The sequence below is a fragment of the Carcharodon carcharias genome, chromosome 3 (assembly GCF_017639515.1).
Source record: "Carcharodon carcharias isolate sCarCar2 chromosome 3, sCarCar2.pri, whole genome shotgun sequence".
NCBI lineage: Eukaryota > Metazoa > Chordata > Chondrichthyes > Lamniformes > Lamnidae > Carcharodon > Carcharodon carcharias.
The window spans coordinates 214220763-214241295 of record NC_054469.1 but is presented as its reverse complement, the minus strand read 5'-3'; the positions used below and the strand labels follow the sequence as shown (position 1 = coordinate 214241295).

General features: G+C 43.7%; 1 protein-coding gene across 3 annotated transcripts in view; it reads right to left on the bottom strand.

Annotated features, from left to right (window-relative positions):
• The window catches only part of glb1 (galactosidase, beta 1), a 163091-nt gene that overhangs the window by 118794 nt on the left and 23764 nt on the right, over nt 1-20533 (bottom strand). For all 3 annotated transcript variants that reach the window (XM_041183434.1, XM_041183431.1, XM_041183432.1), the window contains 5 exons: nt 16371-16551; nt 14197-14255; nt 12028-12149; nt 11895-11935; nt 10018-10130 (listed from right to left, as the gene is read on the bottom strand). In XM_041183434.1, the coding sequence (XP_041039368.1) occupies nt 10018-10130; nt 11895-11935; nt 12028-12149; nt 14197-14255; nt 16371-16551 (516 nt within the window). The remainder of the gene's footprint in view (nt 1-10017; nt 10131-11894; nt 11936-12027; nt 12150-14196; nt 14256-16370; nt 16552-20533) is intronic.

Below are 20533 nucleotides of genomic sequence, written 5' to 3'. Positions count from 1 at the left end.
TCTCCAGTTCTCTGGCACCTCCCCTGTGGTCAGAGAGGAATTAAAAATTCAGATCAGAGCCCCTGTGATCTCCTCCCTTGCCTCCCTCAGCAGTCTGGGACACAAATCATCTGGACCTGGAGATTTTCCACTTTTAAGCCTGCCAACACCTCCAATATCTTGTCACTCCCTATATCAATTTGCTAAAGAACATTGCAGTCTCTCTCCCTGAGTTCGATACCTTCATCCTCATTCTCTTGGATGAAGACGGATGTGAAGTATTCATTCAACACTCTAGCGATGTCCCCTGGCTCCACCCATAGATTGCCCCCTTGGTCCCTTACGGGCCCTACTCTTTCCCTGGTTATCCTCTTCCCATTGATATACTTATAGAATATCTTGGGATTTTCCCTACTTTTACCAGCCAGAGCGTTCTCATATCCCCTCTTTGCTCTCCTAATTGCTTCCTTAAGCTCCACCCTGCACTTTCTGTACTCCACTAATGCCTCCGCTGATTTGCTTCCCTTGTACCTGCTAAAAGCCTCTTTTTTCCTTCTCATCGTAACCTGAATATCTCTGGTCATCCATGGTTCTTTGGGCTTGTTATTCTTTCCTATCACCCTAGAGGGAACATGTTGAGCCTGTACCCTCCCCATTTCCTTTTTGAACACCTCCCACTGTTCCTCTGTGGATCTCCCCACAAGTAACTGTTCCCAGTCTACCTTGGCCAGATCCTGCCTTATTTTACTAAAATCCACTCTCCCCCAATCCAAAACATTTTTTTGCAACTTGTTTAGAAGATTACTTTACACTGGGATGCTATCTAAGATAAAGAATGTGTCGATAAACATACGGAAATTATAACTTGGATACAACTCAATACACATAAGAAAGAGGTTATTTTAATTTTGATAGTGTAAATTACAGTTCTTACAAAGTTTAAAATTTGAGGTTTGGTTCCTGATAATTTCTTAAAAGGGAATTTTCATTTTAAAAGGTTTGACCACAATTGGCACTGATTCAAATGATGCAAGCTTTTGTATTTGTAAGTCTGTTCCCAAAATATGAAGCTAAGCTCAAGACCTTGACAAAGTTTGGCAGAAATCCAATTTTTGGCCGAGTTAATGAATCTGGGATAATTCTAAAAGAAACAGGTCAGACACAATTTAGTGGGTTACTTTTGAGACAATAAAATGTTGTTTGAGAAGATGATAAGGAACATGTCAATGCCTGATTTCTGATTTTAAAACTGTTATGAGAATATTTTATTTATTTTAAAGTCTCTGCAGGCAACCTGAACATGAAAAGATGGTAGCTGTTGCATGTGTAAAATGTTATGAGGCAAATAGGAGAAAGAATTAGGGAAAGAGGACACAATGTACAAATTTTTTTAAGGGAAGTGAATTTGATAATTTGGCCATCAACTGAGACATTGGAAATGCACAGGGGGAGATAAGCAAGGATCTAGAGAGATCCTCATTGACATGGGATAGTTAATACGGCCTAAAGAGCAAGGAATCATTATAAGCGATCAAGACAATAGAGAAACTGACATCAAGAGAATCTTAGGATGGTCATGGTCAGGGAAAAAAAACTTAGAGGTAAAACTATGTGGAACCTGTAGTTCAGGAATTGAAATGTAAGGAGAAATAATACTTAACAACAATTTACCTGGATACAGGTAAAGGGAAAGCTGGGAAAAGGCTAAATAGATGCATTACTGATTGTATGAATGTGCCTGTGAGCTACAAAAAGCCACAGGATTAACATTATGATGACAGACAGAGTTAAGCGGCTCCCAAGGAGAACCGTCACTGGAACTGAAGATAAAAACAAAAAACTGCGGATGCTGGAAATCCAAAACTAAAACAGAATTACCTGGAAAAACTCAGCAGGTCTGGCAGAGAAGAAAAGAGTTGATGTTTCGAGTCCTCATGACCCTTCAACAGATACTGAGCCATTGAAAGATAGGATAAGAAGGTGCATTGTAGAGTTGTGTCGGCAGTTTAAGGAATTGAGGTCTGACATGGGACAGCAGCAGGAGACAGTAGATTGGAAGGAGTGGAGGGTGCCTCTCCAGATGGATTGAGATCAGGGAACTCATTTCACAGGAAGAGTCATTAAAGAAATGTATAAATTTAAATATAAACAGAAATTCCACATTCCCTACCGGCAACAGAGCTCTGGGATGGTGGAAAGGATGAACTGAACTTTAAAAAAAATATCAATCACAAAAGCAATTCAAGAGACAAGGAACAGCCCAATGCTCTAGGGCTACCCCAAGCAGGACCGCCGGGTTCACCCCATTGAAATAATAACAAGGAGAGCAATGCAGTAATCTGAGGGAATTATAGTAGGAGTGGGATTTGTAGGACTACTAAAAGGAAGGATGCGAGACTATATGAGGGAAATAAGTAAGCAATTGCATGAGTTAAGGAAGGAAGTCCGAGACCAATAGGTGATTAAGGATATGGAAACAGGCAAATCCAAAGAGCAACAAATGGACCCCCACCGCCCCCCCCCCACCCCCCAAACCCAAGTGGGGAATAAGGTGATGGTCAAGGTGAGCCCGGAGCGAACAGGCATGAACCATACGAGGTAATTATGACAGGTGATACATGCGCACTTGTAGATATGAGAATGGGAAGTAAATGGAGGCATTAAACACAGTTAAAGATACATGACAATTGAACAAGCAGTAACCCAGAGAACGGGAGCCGATGTTAATGTCTCCACAGATCTACAATCCTGGTCATGGGCGTATCAGTACGGGCAACAAGGTCAGGGATCATCACTGCTCGTCCCACACCACAGTAGGAACTTTGGTACAGCACAGACAGCGCCGAATGTGACACGCCACGGGGAATGATAAATGTAACAGTAGGAGAACAAGTGCTCTTGGATTGTAGTAAGGGTTTGCTTCACATCGGGCACGATCTGGTGAGAGGTTGGTGGGGGCTGCATGCAAAAATTGGCACTTATGTTAAATTCCCAAATCTAACTACTGTGTGTTTTAAGCATAAGGATTGGGAAGAGCAGTTTGACTTTGACTATGGGTCAGGGAGCCATGTTTATGTAGCGTGTTTAACAATGTACAAGACCATTACTCATTCTCATGTTGGGGATTCTAAATGGAGCATTTGTAGCCCAAATGATAACATTATACCGACTTGTGGAAACAGTGATAAAAGATAGATGTGGGAGGTCCGTCCAAAGGAGAGTACCACTACCCAGCCATCTTCCATGACTACCCCCTCGCCACCTGACCCACCTTGTCCGGCCATGCATCCAGGGCCGACAAATGGTCTCGTATTGATCAATCAAAATAAAGTTCTATATGATGATGTACACTATGAGCTGGTACCCAGAGTCTTGAATATATCCAGTGTCACCCTGCCCCAGTGGTGCCCAACCCACACCCAAGCACTTTATACGGCTCTGACGAGGTAGTTGATGGCTGAAGTGGCCCAGCTTAACGGCAGGATGCGATCAGGCCCAGAGGGGGAACTAAGCTAAGCACAGTCTGATAAACGACGCTGTCATGATATTCAAGACAGGAACATCAATAGTTAATTCCATCGACCTAGCAACTGTAGACAGAAGGTTTGTACCCTGAGCTTTACGCTTAAGGAGATTTAAGAGCGGGGACAGGGAATTCATAACACCCAATTAAATACAGTCCAGGACGTGACATGGTTAATCCAAAGCCTGGCTACTGTGCTCGAAAGTCACGCAAGGACCATCAACAAACTAATCGAAACAGGGAAAAATATTTCAGATGAAGCAAGCAGAAATGATGTTTGCGGCACCTATGGATCTTGGGCACTAGAACAAGCCCGAGAGAATTTAAGACAGATTAATGAAGGGGTAGTTCCTTTATGGGTAACTAATGAGCAGTTATTGAATCTTTCACGACATAAGGATCATGACTTGACTGGTTGCCAGCTCAGAGGTTTAACACGCGTATATAGAATGAATGCTGAATGTATAGTGAACATATACTAATAGGCATTGTATTAGTAATACCTGTCATACCTATGTCAACACCCAGCAGGACATTATATAGAGTAAAAAATATTGGGTTATACGAGGGGATTACTATATTAAGTACTACGATATTCCACCATATGCAGTGGACTTGGAAGGGAATATAGTTAGCACCACATTAGAAGAGTGTAGGATAAAGGCCATCGCAGTAGTGTGCACACCTAACATATGAGACAGATTAAGCTAAGTGCCGATTTAAAGCAGCAACAAACTGTACAATGGAAACTATATGGGCTGCAAAAGAACCGACCCATGTTGCATATTCAGGGAATGGGAGATATTGTATCACCATGTGGCAGGAAAGAATCCAGTAGGGGAGTAACCGGATATGCCCCATCCATAATCATTCAGTGTGCCTACACCCACAGGTGCCAGCAAGGGTGGGGAAGGTGGAACTGGTTGAAATATACAAGAGAGGAATGACTACTATTCAGGTTATGGAAAGCCTTAAGGATAACCTGACACATTATCTGAACCAGTTCTCCTACGAAATTCCCTTATTACCAGAGCACCTCACCGTGATTCGGGGACAGGCTCAGCAGGTATACAGAACTTACTGTACGCTGCAACAACAGGTTAGAGCCTTAAAAGAGGATATCGAACAAATAGATTCTTCCACATGGTGGGAGGATCTATGGAATTGGGGCTCGAACGTACAGATACGCCCCTGGATTCGGATTATCTCCCATGCCCTAGTCATACTTCAGCTGATATTGATTATATATCTAACATACTTGATTTATCGCACCCAGAAGTCACAAAGAAGGTGGCGCTAAGGGAGTTTTAGTAGGTGGAGAAGGAATTTGGTAAGTCAGAGGTTCAAAGTAAAGGACCAGATGATACAGATGGTCTGAACCGTACCCTTTACATGCCAAAGCTGGATATCTGGCCAGTATCAATGAGTGGCGGTACAGAAAGGGGGAGGATGGGGTGCGGACAGTATCACTGTAGTTGGCTACATTGGGCTAGGCCAAGGGCCAAATGGGGGGACTGTTAGAGGGGAATATTGGGGTACAGTAAGAATTTATTGAAAGGGAATGGACTACTTAAAATATCCAAACAGCCAGTGCCTGCAAGTACATGAACAGTTAACAGTTAAAGGCCAGGCTAGACAGAGAGGAAACTGAACCTTGCACACCATCAGGGCCTGTGATTATCAGCAAGGCCAGGCCGAACAGAGAGGAATGCAAATATGATAGTTTGGGTGTCTTAGGAGTCAACCTTAGGTTGAACAACAACCAAGATTGGGTGTGTTTATAGCAGATAAGGAAAGAACAGATGGTCCTAGTGGAGATAGGAGGGAAGGTCTCCGCCGGGGTGAAGGTAGGGACAGATGATGCCTGTACCTTTGTACCTTTGTTACCAGAGAGATGCCTGTTTAATGTAAACCTATACGCTGATGAGATCGGAATCTGGAGAATGTTCTTGTACATGACCAATAATGTATAAATATGGTGAACACTTGTAGTTTAGCAGAGTATTGTCTCAAGCTGCATTGAGATGGTGCTCTCCTTGCAATTGCTCAAATAAACAATCGAAATCTGTACCTGAGACTCCTGTGGTCCGTTTGTCAAAGTGACCACAACAACCCCAAATCCATTGTAGCCCCATCCCAGATCCATGTCCAGTTAGTGCCCCCAGTTTAATGGCTAATTGGTGCCCCTACATCCATGGTCAATGATTGACCCCAAATCCATTGTAGCCCCATCCCAGATCCATGTCCAAATAGTGCCCCAGTTTAATGGCCCTTTAGTTTTCCCATGTTAAGTTAGTGCCCTCACATCCAAGGATCAGTTCCACCCCATTACTCCAGGGAGGTTTAGACCATGGCCAGGTACAACCTGCAGTAATGCGCACAAAGCCCTCGGGTTCCTTGAACTGATTAAACCTTTGCCATAACAAAAACAGAAACAGAAATACCTGGAAAAACTCAGCAGGTCTGGCAGCATCGACAGAGGAGAGCACAGTTGACGTTTCGAGTCCTCATGACCTTCAACAGAACTAATTAAAAATAGGAAAGGAGTGAAATATAAGCTGGTTTAACGGGGGGTGGGGAGGGGGTTGTTGGGACAAGCAGCCAGTGATAGGTGGAGATAACCAAAAGAAGTCACAGACAAAAGGACAAAGAGGTGTTGAAGGTGGTGATATTATCTAAAGGAATGTGCTAATTAAGAGTGGGAAGCAGGACAGATAAGATACAGATAGCTCTGGGGGGGGTGGGGGAAATACTAAAAGTGCTAAAAGGTAGAGATAAACAGTGGGTGGAAATACATTTAAAAATAATGGAAATAGGTGGGAAAAGAAAAATCTATATAAATTATTGGAAAAAACAAAAAGGAGGGGGAAGAAACGGAAAGGGGTTGGGGATGGAGGAGAGAGTTCAAGATCTAAAGTTGTTTAACTCAATAATCAGTCCGGAAGGCTGGAGGAACAGCACCTCATCTTCCGACTAGGCACGTTACAGCCTTCCGGACTAAGTATTGAGTTCAACAATTTTAGATCTTGAACTGTCTCCTCCATCCCCACCCCCTTTCCAATTCTTCCCTCTCCTTTTTGTCTTTTCCAATAATTTATATAGATTTTTCTTTTCCCACCTATTTCCATTATTTTAAATGTATTTCCACCCATTGTTTATCTCTACCTTTTAGCACTTTTAGTATTCCCCCACCCACACTGGAGCTATCTGTACCTTATCTGTCCTGCTTTCCACTCTTAATTAGCACATTCCTTTAGATAATATCACCACCTTCAACACCTCTTTGTCCTTTTGTCTGTGACTTCTTTTGGTTATCTCCACCTATCACTGGCTGCTTGTCCCAACAGCAACCTCCCCACCCCCCCTTAAACCAGCTTACATTTCACTCCTTTCCTATTTTTACTTAGTTCTTTTGAAGGGTCATGAGGACTTGAAACGTCAACTGCGCTCCTCCACCGATGCTGCCAGACCTGCTGAGTTTTTCCAGGTATTTCTGTTTCTGTTTTTGTTTTGGATTTCCAGCATCCGCAGTTTTTTGCTTTTATATTTTTAAACCTTTGCCATATCTAGGCTGAGGAAATCTTTTTACGTTTCAGCCCTGGAAAGGTTGCTTCCTCTGTCCATTCTCAGCTTCACCAACAAAATCACATTTTGAACACGTTTTACGTTTGACAAAACCTGTTGCAAATCTCTGCAACAATCAGAAGCCCCACTTTCACAGTCACCTTCTGTAGGCTGATGGTGTGTTGCAACTGGGTGTCACTGGCAGGGGTGGAATAGGAAGCTGGAACATTGCACTGGCATAGATAGTGTAGGGGTCTGCGGGTGAGTATAGAACAAAGTATAGATAGTGTAGGGGTCTGCGGATGAGTATAGAACAAAGTATAGATAGTGTAGGGGTCTGCGGGTGAGTATAGAACAAAGAAGACAATTTAAAAATTCATAACCTTACGTCAGACTTGATGATTAAAAAAGGTATTTTACTCCAGAATATACTGAGCAGATTTCCAGTTATAATAGCTAATTCTGCTCCTGATTTGGACCTGGGGTTAATGTTGAAATTTGCTGATGACCTTGAGCTGGCATACATGTCAAATTGTGACAGACTGCAGGAGAACATGGTTAAGCTTGCAGAGTGGACAGATAGAGCTCACTGTAAAAACATATGAATTAAGAGTAGAGAAAAACACCTCAAATGATAATACTCTCAATGAAGAGCAAAGGGATATTCGTGTAAGGTGTCAGCACAAGCACACCATGCTGTGGAGAGACAAGTTGGGCGGAATTTTACACCTGCGGGATTTTACGGTCCTGGTGACTGTAATGGAGTTTAGGTTTAGGCATTTCACGTCCCCACCCCCACCGCAATGGAGCCATAAAATTCTGGCCCTTGATTTTGTATCTAGAGTAAAACTTGTACAGGATCTCAGGTTGTACAGGACCCCAGGTTGCAGCTGGAGTATTGTGACAGTCTTGGGCACTCTATCATTTAAAGGATAATCATTAAATGAAAAAGCTGCAGTTCATTTAACAACAGTACAGCCAGGGTTGAGAGGATTCCAAAAGCAAATTACTGCAGATGCTGGAGATCTGAAATAAAAGCAGAAAATGCTGGAAATACCCAGAAGGCCAAGCAGCATCGGTGGAGAGAGAGAAACAAGAGTTAAATGGGCAGGATTTTCCCTGTGGGTTTCTGAACCCCCTCATCAGGCTCAAATGGACGTCAGAAAGCCCACACTGTGTGGAAAACAGTCACTCGTTAATGGCCAGAGGGTGGGCTCCCTGTCCTCTGGCCCTCCAGCTTTGAGAGCCCATCAGAGGCATGAGAGCAGCAGAGGACATGCAGGTGGGTGAGAGAGAAATGGGGCCATCTTCTCTCCAACTTCTTTAAAGTTTAAATTATAAAATAGCTTTTTCAGCCAAACCACCCCAGAAGGAAAAACAGTTCGGACCAGTGTTCTTACTTCCCAGCTTATACTGTTTTTCCTTCTGGGACCACTGTGGGTAGGTTTGGGGGTAGAGGGGTGGTGGCGTTGGGGAGCACCTCTCCAGGTAGGGCTGTTGCTACACCCAGACAGAGAGGGATGGCCTCTTAGCCTGCATCCAATGCTGGCTCCAACCTAGACTGCCATCAGGAGGCCACCTTCAGGCTGTTAAACTGGCTCCTGCCGCCTGCAGGAAGGTGGAGGCTGACTGGAAAATTCCCCTAAACGTCAAGTCCATTGTTTCAGGTCTGCGGCTGTGTGTCGTCTGATGAAAGGTCACAGGCCTGAAAGGTTAAATCTGTTACTCTCCCCAGCGGCTGCACCAGGCACGCTGAGTATTTCCAGCATTTTCTGCTTTTATTTGAGGGGATTACAGTTACGAAGACAGGCTTGAGAAGTTAAGGGTGGTTTGACTGGAGCTGAGACGATGTTCAGGAGCATGAAGAGTTATTGTTAAGGGACCGAGAGCAAGTGAAGGATTCATTTTGTACTAATAAATGCTGGCCCAGCTAGAGAAGCCCACACCCCATGAACGAACTTTAAAAACCCCTAAGGCAGTCTTGACACAGGTCACAAACAACTTAATCAAGGTTAAATAATACATTGATCAGATTTAAATCTGAACTTTCTAACAAATTCATGCACGTTTACAGACAGATGCATCTGTCGCAGAGACACAACAGATGCATTCCATGCTTTGCTTACTCTAAACACCAGCCTTCTGGACCTTGAGACCCTGACAAACTTTGAGAGAGCCTGGAACTTCTTAAGAGATACTGGTATGAGCTTGTGATAAAGTGAAGCAATTAAAAAGACTTTCAAATTGTGAAGACGCAATTTAAGCTCAGAAGACGATGACATAAAAGTTGAGCTCAATGGCAGTAACGTGACCTCCTGCAGTGAAGTACCACCATGTGTTGCCTGTGAGTATGTCCATATAACCTTTAATAAATGGGTAGGTGTTTTGACTCTAGAGCTTTCATTTCTGGTGTGTAGGTAAAGTCTGCAGCCTCTGTCTCACTGATGCCTTGTTTCCATTGCTTGCTGATAAGTACATCAAGCACAAATTCAAGATAATCACAAAAAAAATTACACGGAAGGCCAGGCAAAAATTTCTTTACGCAAAAGGATGATTTAATTTTGTCCCACAAAGTATTGCCAAAGCACGTGCCATACAGTTAGTTTTTTTTTGATTCATTTACAGGATGTGGGCATCGCTGGCTAGGCAAGCATTAGCTGCCCATCCCTAATCACCCTTGAGAAGGCAGTGGTGAGCCTCTTTCTTGAACCACTGCAGTCCACGAGGTGTAGGTACACCTACAGTGCTGTTAGTTTCTCAAGAAAGAGGAATACTTAAGGTTGGTGAAAAACATCAGGAGAGCAGAATTAGGTTAGGTGTCTCATGGATAAAACACTGAGACAGATCCAACAGGTGAAATTTCTGTACTGGAATATTGTATTCTATCAATTAGCTTCCTCGAAATAGAGCTGGATAAATATTTATAATTTCGATGTTGCTGTATTCCTTACCTTTCCAATAACTTTCCGAATGCTGAAGTATTTCTCAGTTGGGTCTCCTGCTTCTGACAGAGGGGCATCGTAATCATAGCTTGTTGGCTGCGGCAAATAGGGAGAGTTTGCTCCTACAGCAACAAAAATAAAATGTGTTCAAAAACAAATCCAAAACACCTTTTTTTTCACAAATACACAAATCTCCCATGCTGCTTCTGCTAATCAAAATACTTATAAGACCAAGAACCTGATACAAAGTGAGAGGATCAATAAATTGGGTCGATATCCTCTAGTGGGCATAGCGGTATTGTCACGAGACTGGTAATCGAGGGACCCAGGGTAATGCTCTGGGGACCCAGGTTCAAATCCCACTATGGCAGATGGTGAAATTTGAATTCAATAAAAAATATGGAATTTAAAATCTGATAGCCATGAAACCATTGTCAGCTGCCATAAGAACCCATCCGGTTCACTAATGCCCTTTAGAGAAGGAAATCTGCCATCCTTACCTGGATTGACCTACATGTGACTCCAGACCCACAGCAATGTGGTTGACTCTTAAATGCCTCTGAAATAACCTAGCAAGCCACTCAGTTCTCGAGGTCAATTAGGGATGGGCCTAGCCAGCGATGCCCCCATCCAATGAATAAAAAAAAATTAGAAGAATGAGAGGTGATCTCATTGGAACAGCCAAGATTCTGAAGGGGTTTGACAGGATGGACACTGAGAGGCTGTTTCCCACTGGCCAGGGAATCTATAACATGAGGTCACAGTCTCAGCATAAGGGGACAATCATTTAGGGCTGAGATGAGAGAAATTTCTTCACTCAAAGGGATGTGAATCGTTGAAATTCTCTACCAAAGTGAGTTGTGAATGCTTCAACATTGAATGCATTTAAGTCTGAGATAGACTGATTTGTAGTTCATCAGAGAGTTAAGATATATGGGGAGCAGGCAGGAAATGAAGATGAGACTTAAGTTCAGCTGTGAACATACTAAATGGTGGAACAGGCTTGTTGGGCCAGATCATCTACTCCTGCTCATATTTCTTATGTTCTTATGTAAGGCATGCAACAGAGCCAGGTTACAGTCAATGAAGTACTTTTCAAGTGTAGTCACTGTTGTAAAGTAGGAAAAGTGGCAACCAATTTGTACACAGCAAGCTCCCACAAACAGCAATGTGACAAGGACCAAGTAATCTGTTTTTTGCAATGCTGATTGAGGGATAAATGTTGGTCAGGACACTAGGGATAACTCCTGTGCTCTTCTCCAAAATAGTGCTATGGGATTTTTTACATTCAATTGAGCAGGCAAATGGGGCCTTGGTTTAACATCTCATCCAAAAGCCAGCACCAGCGACAGCACAGAACTCTGTGCTGCACTGGAGTTTCAGCCTTGACCTTAATGTGTAAGTCCTGGAATGGGACTTGAACCTAGAACCTTGCAGCTTAGAGAGTGTTATCAACTGAGCCACAGCTGGCACTAAACAGTCTGTTAATTTAGCAACTGCTGAGAAGTCCAGAGAGGTAGTGGTGAAATAGAGCTGCGTGTCATCAACATACGAGTGAAAACTGCCTTTGTGTTGTCAAATGAAGCATGTAGATGAGAAATCGGAGAGAGCGAAGGATAGATCCTTGGGGAACACCAGAGGTAATGATTTGGGAGCAGGAAGAGAAGCTAGTGCTAGTGATTCTCTGGCTATGATTAAATTTCTGCTCTTGGATGCCTTTCCAAGTAATTAGTACTGGTAGAATTATTGTTCAACTCATCTTAACACCAGTAATTAGTGATTGGTACTGTGGAACTACAATCTCAATGGTTAGCACTAATACAGTTAAAGTTGTTTATCAGGCTGCCAATGTTCTAGTAGCATTAAAGTCACTGATAGACACTCACCATTCCAGTAGCCAAAGTTTGTTCCACCTTCAAACATGTACCTGAAAATATCGAAACAAAGATTAGATTTCAAAAGAGAATTGCAAGATTCAGTTTTGGAACATTGGAAAATCATTCAAAAACTCATACTTACATGTTAACATTGGCTCCAAGAGCAAGGATTTCATCCAATGATTTAGCAACAATCTCCTTCTTGATCACAGAATGCTTCTGACCCCAGTGATCCAACCACCCTGTATAAAACTCAGAGTTTACCTAATTTAAATAAAAAGTACCTGATTCATTAACTCCATTTTTGGCCAGTACTATTTACCCCGAAAAAACATCCCATCTGTAAACGTCAACCACACCTCCCACATTCTACCCTTCTAGCCTCCCAAATTCTACGTTTCATAAAGCTGAGGTCATCCGAAACTCTGCTGCCCCTGTCCTAACTTGTACCAATTCCCGCACCCACGTCCTTGCTGGCTGACATTGACTCCCGGTTAAGCAGTAACTAATTTTAAAATTCTCATCCTCATTTTCAACTTAATCTTTGCCACTGACTCTCCAACCGAAGTAATCAGTCTTCCCCCATTCACTACCAAAACCCTTTATAAAAGACAATCTAGTGGAGAAATGCAACTATATTATGAAATATATCTTTGCTTTTTTTTAGAAAATTTTTGGTTAAATGCATATTTTGGACTTAGAATGAAAAGTAGCAGGTGAAAACATTTCAGGAAGCATTTTTTTAAAAATACGGAAGCCAATAGTTAGCCTGTCCAGAGCACTGGCATTTACCATATTATATGTGGAAACATGAATTTATAATGGACAAAGCTGATACAGTTCGTGTGGCAAACACGTGACAACAGAAAATCAGGTAGCTCAGACAGGAATTGCAAATTGACACCGGGGGGGGGCAAGAATTTTAGCACTTGACGGAGACAAGCATGGAGACAGGCAGGCATGAAAAATTCACACCATCCCAGCACCATCCTGCCCCTATCCCAGCCATTTTCCAGGAGGCGGGATGGAGATTTAGCAGGGCTGCCTGCCTGCAAGTGGTGTGTCGCCAATAAAGGCATTAAAGGACCTATCATCAGAGGCTGACTGGAGTTTTCCAGTCAGCCTGCGGGACTCCTGAGGCCTCAGGAACTAAGCCAATCATCTGGCTTCAGCTGAGGCCACAGGTCGCCCTGTGGAGAGCACAGGTATTAAAATATTTCAACATCATTAATAGACAAGGATTAAGTTGAAAGATATTTTCAAGTCTTGGTAGACTCAAGGTTAAGTATGTCAAGCCAATGCAGGACAACAATCAACAAAGATAACAGCGTGTTGAACTAAATGAACAAAACAGTGGGATAAAGTCAGAAGAGGTAACGGTCAAAATGCAAAGCCCTCTGGTCAGACCTCTGTTTGAATGCTGCATCCAATTCTGGTCACCAAAAGTCAAGTGCTGAATACTATGGCCAGGATTTTGCCCTCGTCGGGCAACTTTGGCAGGAGTGGGCAGGAGTGGTCAGGAAGCCAACCACGATTTCACGCTGGCCGGCCAGTTAAGGTCCGCCCAGCGTGAAATGTGTGTTACAGTGCTCAGCGCTGCCTGTGTTTTTTTTGGGGGGTGTGGGGTAGTGGTGGAGGGGAGTGGGAGCGGGAGGAGGGCGAGCAGGGAACTTGGCATATGCGTGCAAGTGCGCGTGCAGAAAAAGCTCCCCGAGGCACAGAGCTGCCTCAGGGAGATGAAGATTTTAAACATTAAAAATAAAGAACTTTAAAGTGTTACAAAACATGTACCCTCGTGTGCCTCTGACTTCCCTTGGCCAAAGCCCCACAAACAGGTACTCTCAGCAAATCAGAGGTGAGAAACTGCAAGTCAACTGAACGCTGAATCCAAAACAAATTGGCTGAGCACATTAGGTGAATTCATAGAGAGAGATGATCAGGCTAGCTATAGGTTGTAAATGAGCAAGATGTTTCTTCTCAGAGCAATTTTGGGACTTTGCAGCGCTCAGGTGCTTCCCAGAGCAATGTTCACATGGGACAGTTGGGCAGCTGGTGCAGATCCACTTAAGAGCAAGACTAACAACTCGTTAGATTAAATAGTCTTCCTTATTCAGTGAGAAACTTGATTTAGTTTTCCCATTCTGTACACCCTTTTTCAAAGGTACAGTCTCCATCCAGTAAGCTGTATACACAACGCTAATACAATTAACTAATAGCTCCACCAAGTAGCATGCCAGTTTGTTCGAACCATCTCGCTGAACTTGCAGCAAAATTTGACTGGCTGAAAGTGTGTCAGACGGTTGGTACTCACCATTGGTCCATGAGGTTCTGCATATCTTTGAGCTTTAAATGATTTGGTAACATTCCCACCTGCCAAAAGAACACAGCATTGTACAAAATGACTTGATGTCTGACCACTCCATGTGGCTCAATGCTTTCAAATTAGAAGGTATAATCCCCATTGCTTATGGCAGGCAAGTGCAATTTTCCCACTAAATGCAATGGCCAGTGTAATGTGGTACTGCTATTTTAGCTGTTAGTTATGGCTCAGTCGGTAGCACTCTCGCCTCTGAGCCTGAAGGTGGTGGGTTCATGTCGCACTCCAGGATTTGAGCACAAAAATCAAAACAATGCGGTGCAGTACTGAGAGGGTGCTGCACTGTCAGAGGTGCCATCTTTCAGATGTGACATTAACCAGAGGCCCTGTCTGCCCTCTCAGCTGGATGTAAAAGCTCCCATAACATTATTTCAATCAACAGCAGGGGAGCTATCCCCACTCTCCATGTCAATACTTATCCCTTAAACAACATCACAAAAAAAACCATATTATCTGACCATTATCACATTGCTTTGAGAGCTCGCTGTGTGCAAATTGACTGCCCCATTTCCTAAATTACAGTTGTGACTACGCTAGTACTTCATTGGCTGTAAAATGCTTTGCGACATCCTGAGTTGGTGAAAGGCGCTATGTAAATGCAAGTTTTTCTTTTCTTTTAAATCAATGACGAGGGACCAGACAAATTATTGGTAGAATTTACTATAGCTCAGGACAGAGCTCCTCCCAACACCAGGTAATACTAATACCAAAGGGGTGAATCAAATAGCCGGCTCTTTTCCGAACCTCCCACTGTGTCTGTGACAGGGCTGCTTATTGTCTGCAGAGGGGCAGCAAGCTGAGTTTACTGGGAGGCTTTCCTCATGGTCTGAGCAAATAGGCATTTCTCAGCTCCCTATCAGTTGTAAGTCATCCTTTCCAGGTCCAGTAACCGCCCATTAGCAGTTCCTCCGGGTTTTCCACCTGTCTCACAGACTCTGCCGGAACTTTGGGTCAGGGTGATTTCTAAACCCCCAAGGTATCATCAGCACTCTCGCAAGCAGATCAGAAGCAGCACTGACCCCCATTGCACTGCTTTAAATTCACATCTTGAGCAGTTTTAATCTCTTCTTGCTTTCTACATTTTTGCTTTTGGAAGGTCAGTTATGTGGAAATGAGAAAATGTGGGATTTTTCCACTTGGAGTGGAGAAAACTAAGGTGAGATTTAATAGAGAGATGTTCAAAATTAAGAAGGGTTTTGATAGAGTAAATAAAGAGCAACCGTTTCCATTGGTAGGATAGTTGGTAATAGTTGGCATCCAAAGTTGTACACAATACTCTGTGACCTTACCAATGTTACACACAGTTTATTATTATTAGTTATTTTAAGCTCTACGTCTCCCTATATAAAAACTAAAAAACTGCTTTATCTTTTTTTAAGGCTTTATCTATCTGCTGTCACACTTTCAGGAAATTCAGGAATATTTTAAGTCTCCTAGTTCATTAACAACCTTCTGTCTTTCATTAAGTAAATACTCCTATTCCTTGCTTTTCCTTCTATAAACATCACCTCACATTTATCTCTATTAAAATGCTTGTGTCACTTATCTGCCAACTTGTCTAATTTTTTTCTAAGTCCACCTCACTATTTGTTAAATTCCCTAGTTTCATGTCGCCAGCAGAATTTGTGATGGGGCTCCTTACATCCAGGTCCAAGTCATCAATAGCAAAAAATATGGACACGGCACTGGCCCTTCAGATAAACCCATTCCCATCCCTCCTTCAGTCTGAACAACATGAGGCTGTGGAAATCAATCAGCATAGGATAAAAGATAAGGAAAGTACTTGTGGGGTATAAACATTTATGGGGTATAGATAGGATAAATAAATCAAAATAAAGCATAAGTAAACCTAAAACAAAGGAGACTGTGAGAGAGAAGAATAGAGAAAGGGAAGACATGTAACAGTGTAAATAGTGATTGTAATCAAAAATAAATATGTTACTTATACAGGCTTAAATATTACAGAAGCAAAATATCAGTCTTGACAATGAACAGCTTTGCTGAAGCAAAAGTAAGATTTGCTTTATTGTTGAGAGATGTAAACTGAAATATTTCCCTTGACCTATCAAGGATTTTCAGTTCTTCTAAATAACTGAATTTTAACATACCTGGACCAAAATCCACTGTAGCATAGAGTCCTTGCAGAGAGCCACACTTGAGGTACGTTTGGTCTGCTCCATCCGTTGTAAACAAAACAATCTCATCACCCAGGTAGTACCGAAAGAGCTTCAGTAGATGCCGTAGGTAGTCATAGTCACAAGCAAAGTAGCTACCATATTCATTCTCCACCTGGAACAGCACAAGAATTCTTATCCACCTGCCAATTTTACAGTAAGAGAACAACCATCCAATTGCATAACGACTCTTAATAGCTGAAAGAAAACAAAACGTGCACTTATATAGCAACTTTCACAGTCACTGTAGATCTCAAAGTGCCAATCCAATGAAGTACATTTGAAGTGTAGTCACTTTTGTAATGTAGGAAACATGGTGGTCAATTTACACACAGCAAGCTCCCACAAACAACATTGTGATAATGATCAGATAAACTGTTTCTGTGGTGTTGATTGAGGGATAAACATTAGCCAGGGCACCAGGGATAACTCCCCTGCTCTTTTTCAAAATAGCGCAATGGGATCTTCTACATCCAAGCCCCAGTTTATTCCCTCATCTGAAAGCCGGCACCTCCAACAATGCAGCACTCCCTCAGTCGCCTCTGGAGTGTCAGTCTTGACTTTAGTGCTCAAGTCCTGGAGGGGGACTTGAACCCACAACCTCCAACTCAGAGGCAAGTACACTAATCACTGAGCGACAGATGGCACTTGCTACCTGTGAGCAACCTGAAACGTTAACTCTGTTTCTCTCTCCACAGATGCTGCCTCACCTGCTGAGTATTTCTAGCATTTTCTGTTTTTATTAACTGCTGGTAGTTACCCAGTGTTTTAAACCAAATACAAATGGAATAACGCCAATTACTTAAGTACATGGGCTGCTCAAAAAGAAACATTCAAGCTCCATGCTACTTGGCTCAAATATTCTACCAAATATGAAGCAAAAGAGTGTTAAATGAATGAGAAACCTTCCAATAAAGCAGGCACAAAACCATCAAAACAATTTTTAAAACCCAAGCAATCAGCAGCTGCTGCAAAATGAGTTTATTTCTTAAGACTGCTTCAGTCTGTCATATTCCTTCTTCACTCTGGTAAGTACATACAGGTAGAAATAGCACCTTACGATATCTTTGGTCAGCACCTAAATCATCTCTTCCTGCTACATGTCTATTTATTAATTGTGAAGCACAGTGGGACATCCAAAGTACTATATAAGTTCCTGTGTTTATTTCCTCATATCACAGCCTCTAAAAATTCGAGACCAGCTTCTGCTGCACCAACGTTTCCTGAAAATGGAAATGTTAACTCAAGATGCAGCCTGGCCAGGGCATTAGCATAGCTTTAACATAATGACCTCAGACTTGACAAATCTGACAATATGGTACAGTAATCTTTGCTGACTGTTGCTCTGCTATGATTGCATACGCTTGATATTGAGTCTTCCACCCCCATATTTTCATCAGCTTCGCTCAACACAACTTGTGGACTGCATCCTATTTTCTGGAGCACATAACAGTTTGTATTCATCTGTGTGGACGCTAATCTCACAGCATTCTGTCTGCTTACGAGTTTTGTCGCTGCTTGTCTTCAGATACCACTCACTGGCCTACACTGGCTCCAGGTCCAGCAAAACATCGATTATAAAACTCCCACCTTTATTTTCTATTCTCACAATGACTGCCCCAGCACCCAGCACCCCCCCCCCACCCCCCACGCCCCCCAGCACCCCCTCGACCCCCGCCCCACCACCACCATCACCACCACCACCACCTCCTCCCGCCCTACCTCTGTAGTCTCCCCCAGCCTGGCAACTCTCCAAGAACTCCATGGGTGGAATTTTCTCATCCCGCCCGTGGCAGGTTTCAAGGTGGGCGGGAGCGGAGAATCCAGCAACAGGCAAAAAGTCACAAATCTGCTGTTAAAAACAAGTTGCAATTCTCCCGATGGTGCATCTGTGGCGGGTTGGTTATCCCGCCCACTAGAGCACAAACACCATTTGCATTCATGAACATGTCATGAATGCTCGTTAAAACAGCTACATGCCAGAATCTTGTCAGGCCTTCCAATCTTGCATCACGCCTGCGGGAAATCACTACGGCCTCAAATCCATTTGAAAAGAGGTGGCGTGCACAAGTCAGACCTCAGTTCCCTGGCAGCTTCGAGGCGAGTGGAACATACATAGCCTATCTGTTGTAGCGCTGTGCCGGTCTTGTTGCGATGAACGCTACTCTGCTGGGGTTGGTCTGCTCTTGCTCTTTGCCTACATTGTCCCGAGGAACATCACTGTGCTGTGGTACTCGTACAGGCCTCCACTTTCAGAAACTAGCATTTCAACCAAGGATGGGCTGTGAGGCGAGGGTGGGATTGATGAACACAAGGGGGGCAATGAGGAGGGAGGACTGCGGAATGGCTGTGACGGGGGCGGTCGAACACGAGGGGGGCCTTTCTGGGGTCGCTCTCTAACCTCCTGTTGCTGCCGGAGTGAGCAGGAGTCTGCTTAGAAAAAATGGAGGAAGACCTCCTGGCGATGAACGCCACCGAAAGCCAATGGCTTCATTAGTACTGTTAAAGGGCTACTCAGAACTCAGTGGCTTCACATCACAGTCACTGCATCTCAAGAGTAACACACAGGAATATAGAATTTAGGAATGCAGGCAGTAGTGAAGGAGGCACAGCTGCATGATATATGGTGTTCCATCAATGAAGGCCGTGTACACCAGATTCATCCACTCATTGACCATGAGCAACTGGCTGGTCATTTATATGCCATATCAGAGATTGGAGCACAGAGCTAGGCTGGGTCACTCATCTCATTGAAATGTTAGTATCCCATGCAGCGCTCAAGATGTTACATATCTGCAATGTCATCTTGGTCACCACGACATGTGTGCTAGTGTCTCAGGGACAAGGCGGCATCAGCCACCATGCAAGTAGGGCAGAAAAAACTATGGACCCCTACAGTCTCCAAACTTGTCATCTTCTAAGCTTCACTTTCTTTCCCCTTGAGTCATTAATGTCTTCAATGTTTCCTTTCAAAGAGAAGGCAAAAGCAGTTATGGATCCAGGGCTCAATGCTGCCTTTGTCAGGGTCCGAATTCAATGGAGGGGGTGAAGGAGGGAGAGGCGACTCCGTGCGGAGCTCCAGCAGGAGAGACAGGGTCAAGCAGAGCCAGAGCATGAACACAAACTTCAGGAGGACAAGACAACGGGGTGACTCACCAGATCTAGGGTTTATCACAGAAGAGTCTGCTATTTACAAATGAGAGAGAGGCAATGCCATGCATGTCTGCACTTGTCCCGAGCTCTGGTACTTCACATATGCCACATTCATCATGAAGATCTGATGCCACATGGAGTTGGAGGGTATCCCCTACCAGTGGCTTTGAAGGTGACCACTGCACTCAATTCCTTGGCCTCTGGTTCTTCCCAAGGATCAACAGGCGACCTGTGCGGCATCTCTCAGTTTGCAACACATCGATGCATAAAGGAGGTCACGCATGCCCTTTACAGGAATGCCCATCATAATGTCAGGTCTTCTCTGGACAAAGATAGCTAGGCTGCAGATTCACGAGTTTCACCGCCATCTCACCAAGAGTGCAGGGTGCAACTGACCGCATCCATGTGGCTATACGGGCTCTCTGGCAGCAGCCCCTAATGTTTATAAACTGTAAGGGCTAGCATTCCATCGACATGCAACTGGTGTGTGATCACCAGAAGCACATACTGCATGTTCATGCACAGTACCTGGGAGTTGCCATGACTCCTACATCCTGAGACACTCCCAGGTGCCTGAGATTTTCAAGGGGCTATAACATCTGCAAGGATGGCTGCTTGGGGATAAGGGGCACCCACTGAAATGCTGGTTGATGACATTGGTGATTGCCCTCAGAATCGCTCTGGGGAGAGGTACAACGCTGCTCACAGCTCCACATGCTCCCTTGTAGAGCAGACCATAGGGCTTCTGAAGATGCATTTCAGATGCTTGGACTGCTCAGGTGGCTCACTCCAATACATTCCCAACAGGATTTCCTGCATTATCGCAGTGTGTTGTGCCCTTCACAATCTGACAATGCCAAGAGGTGAACCCCTGCCAGGGGCTGACCTGCAGGAGGATGAAAGCTCATCAAAGGATGAAGATTCGGAGGCCCAGGAACTTGAGG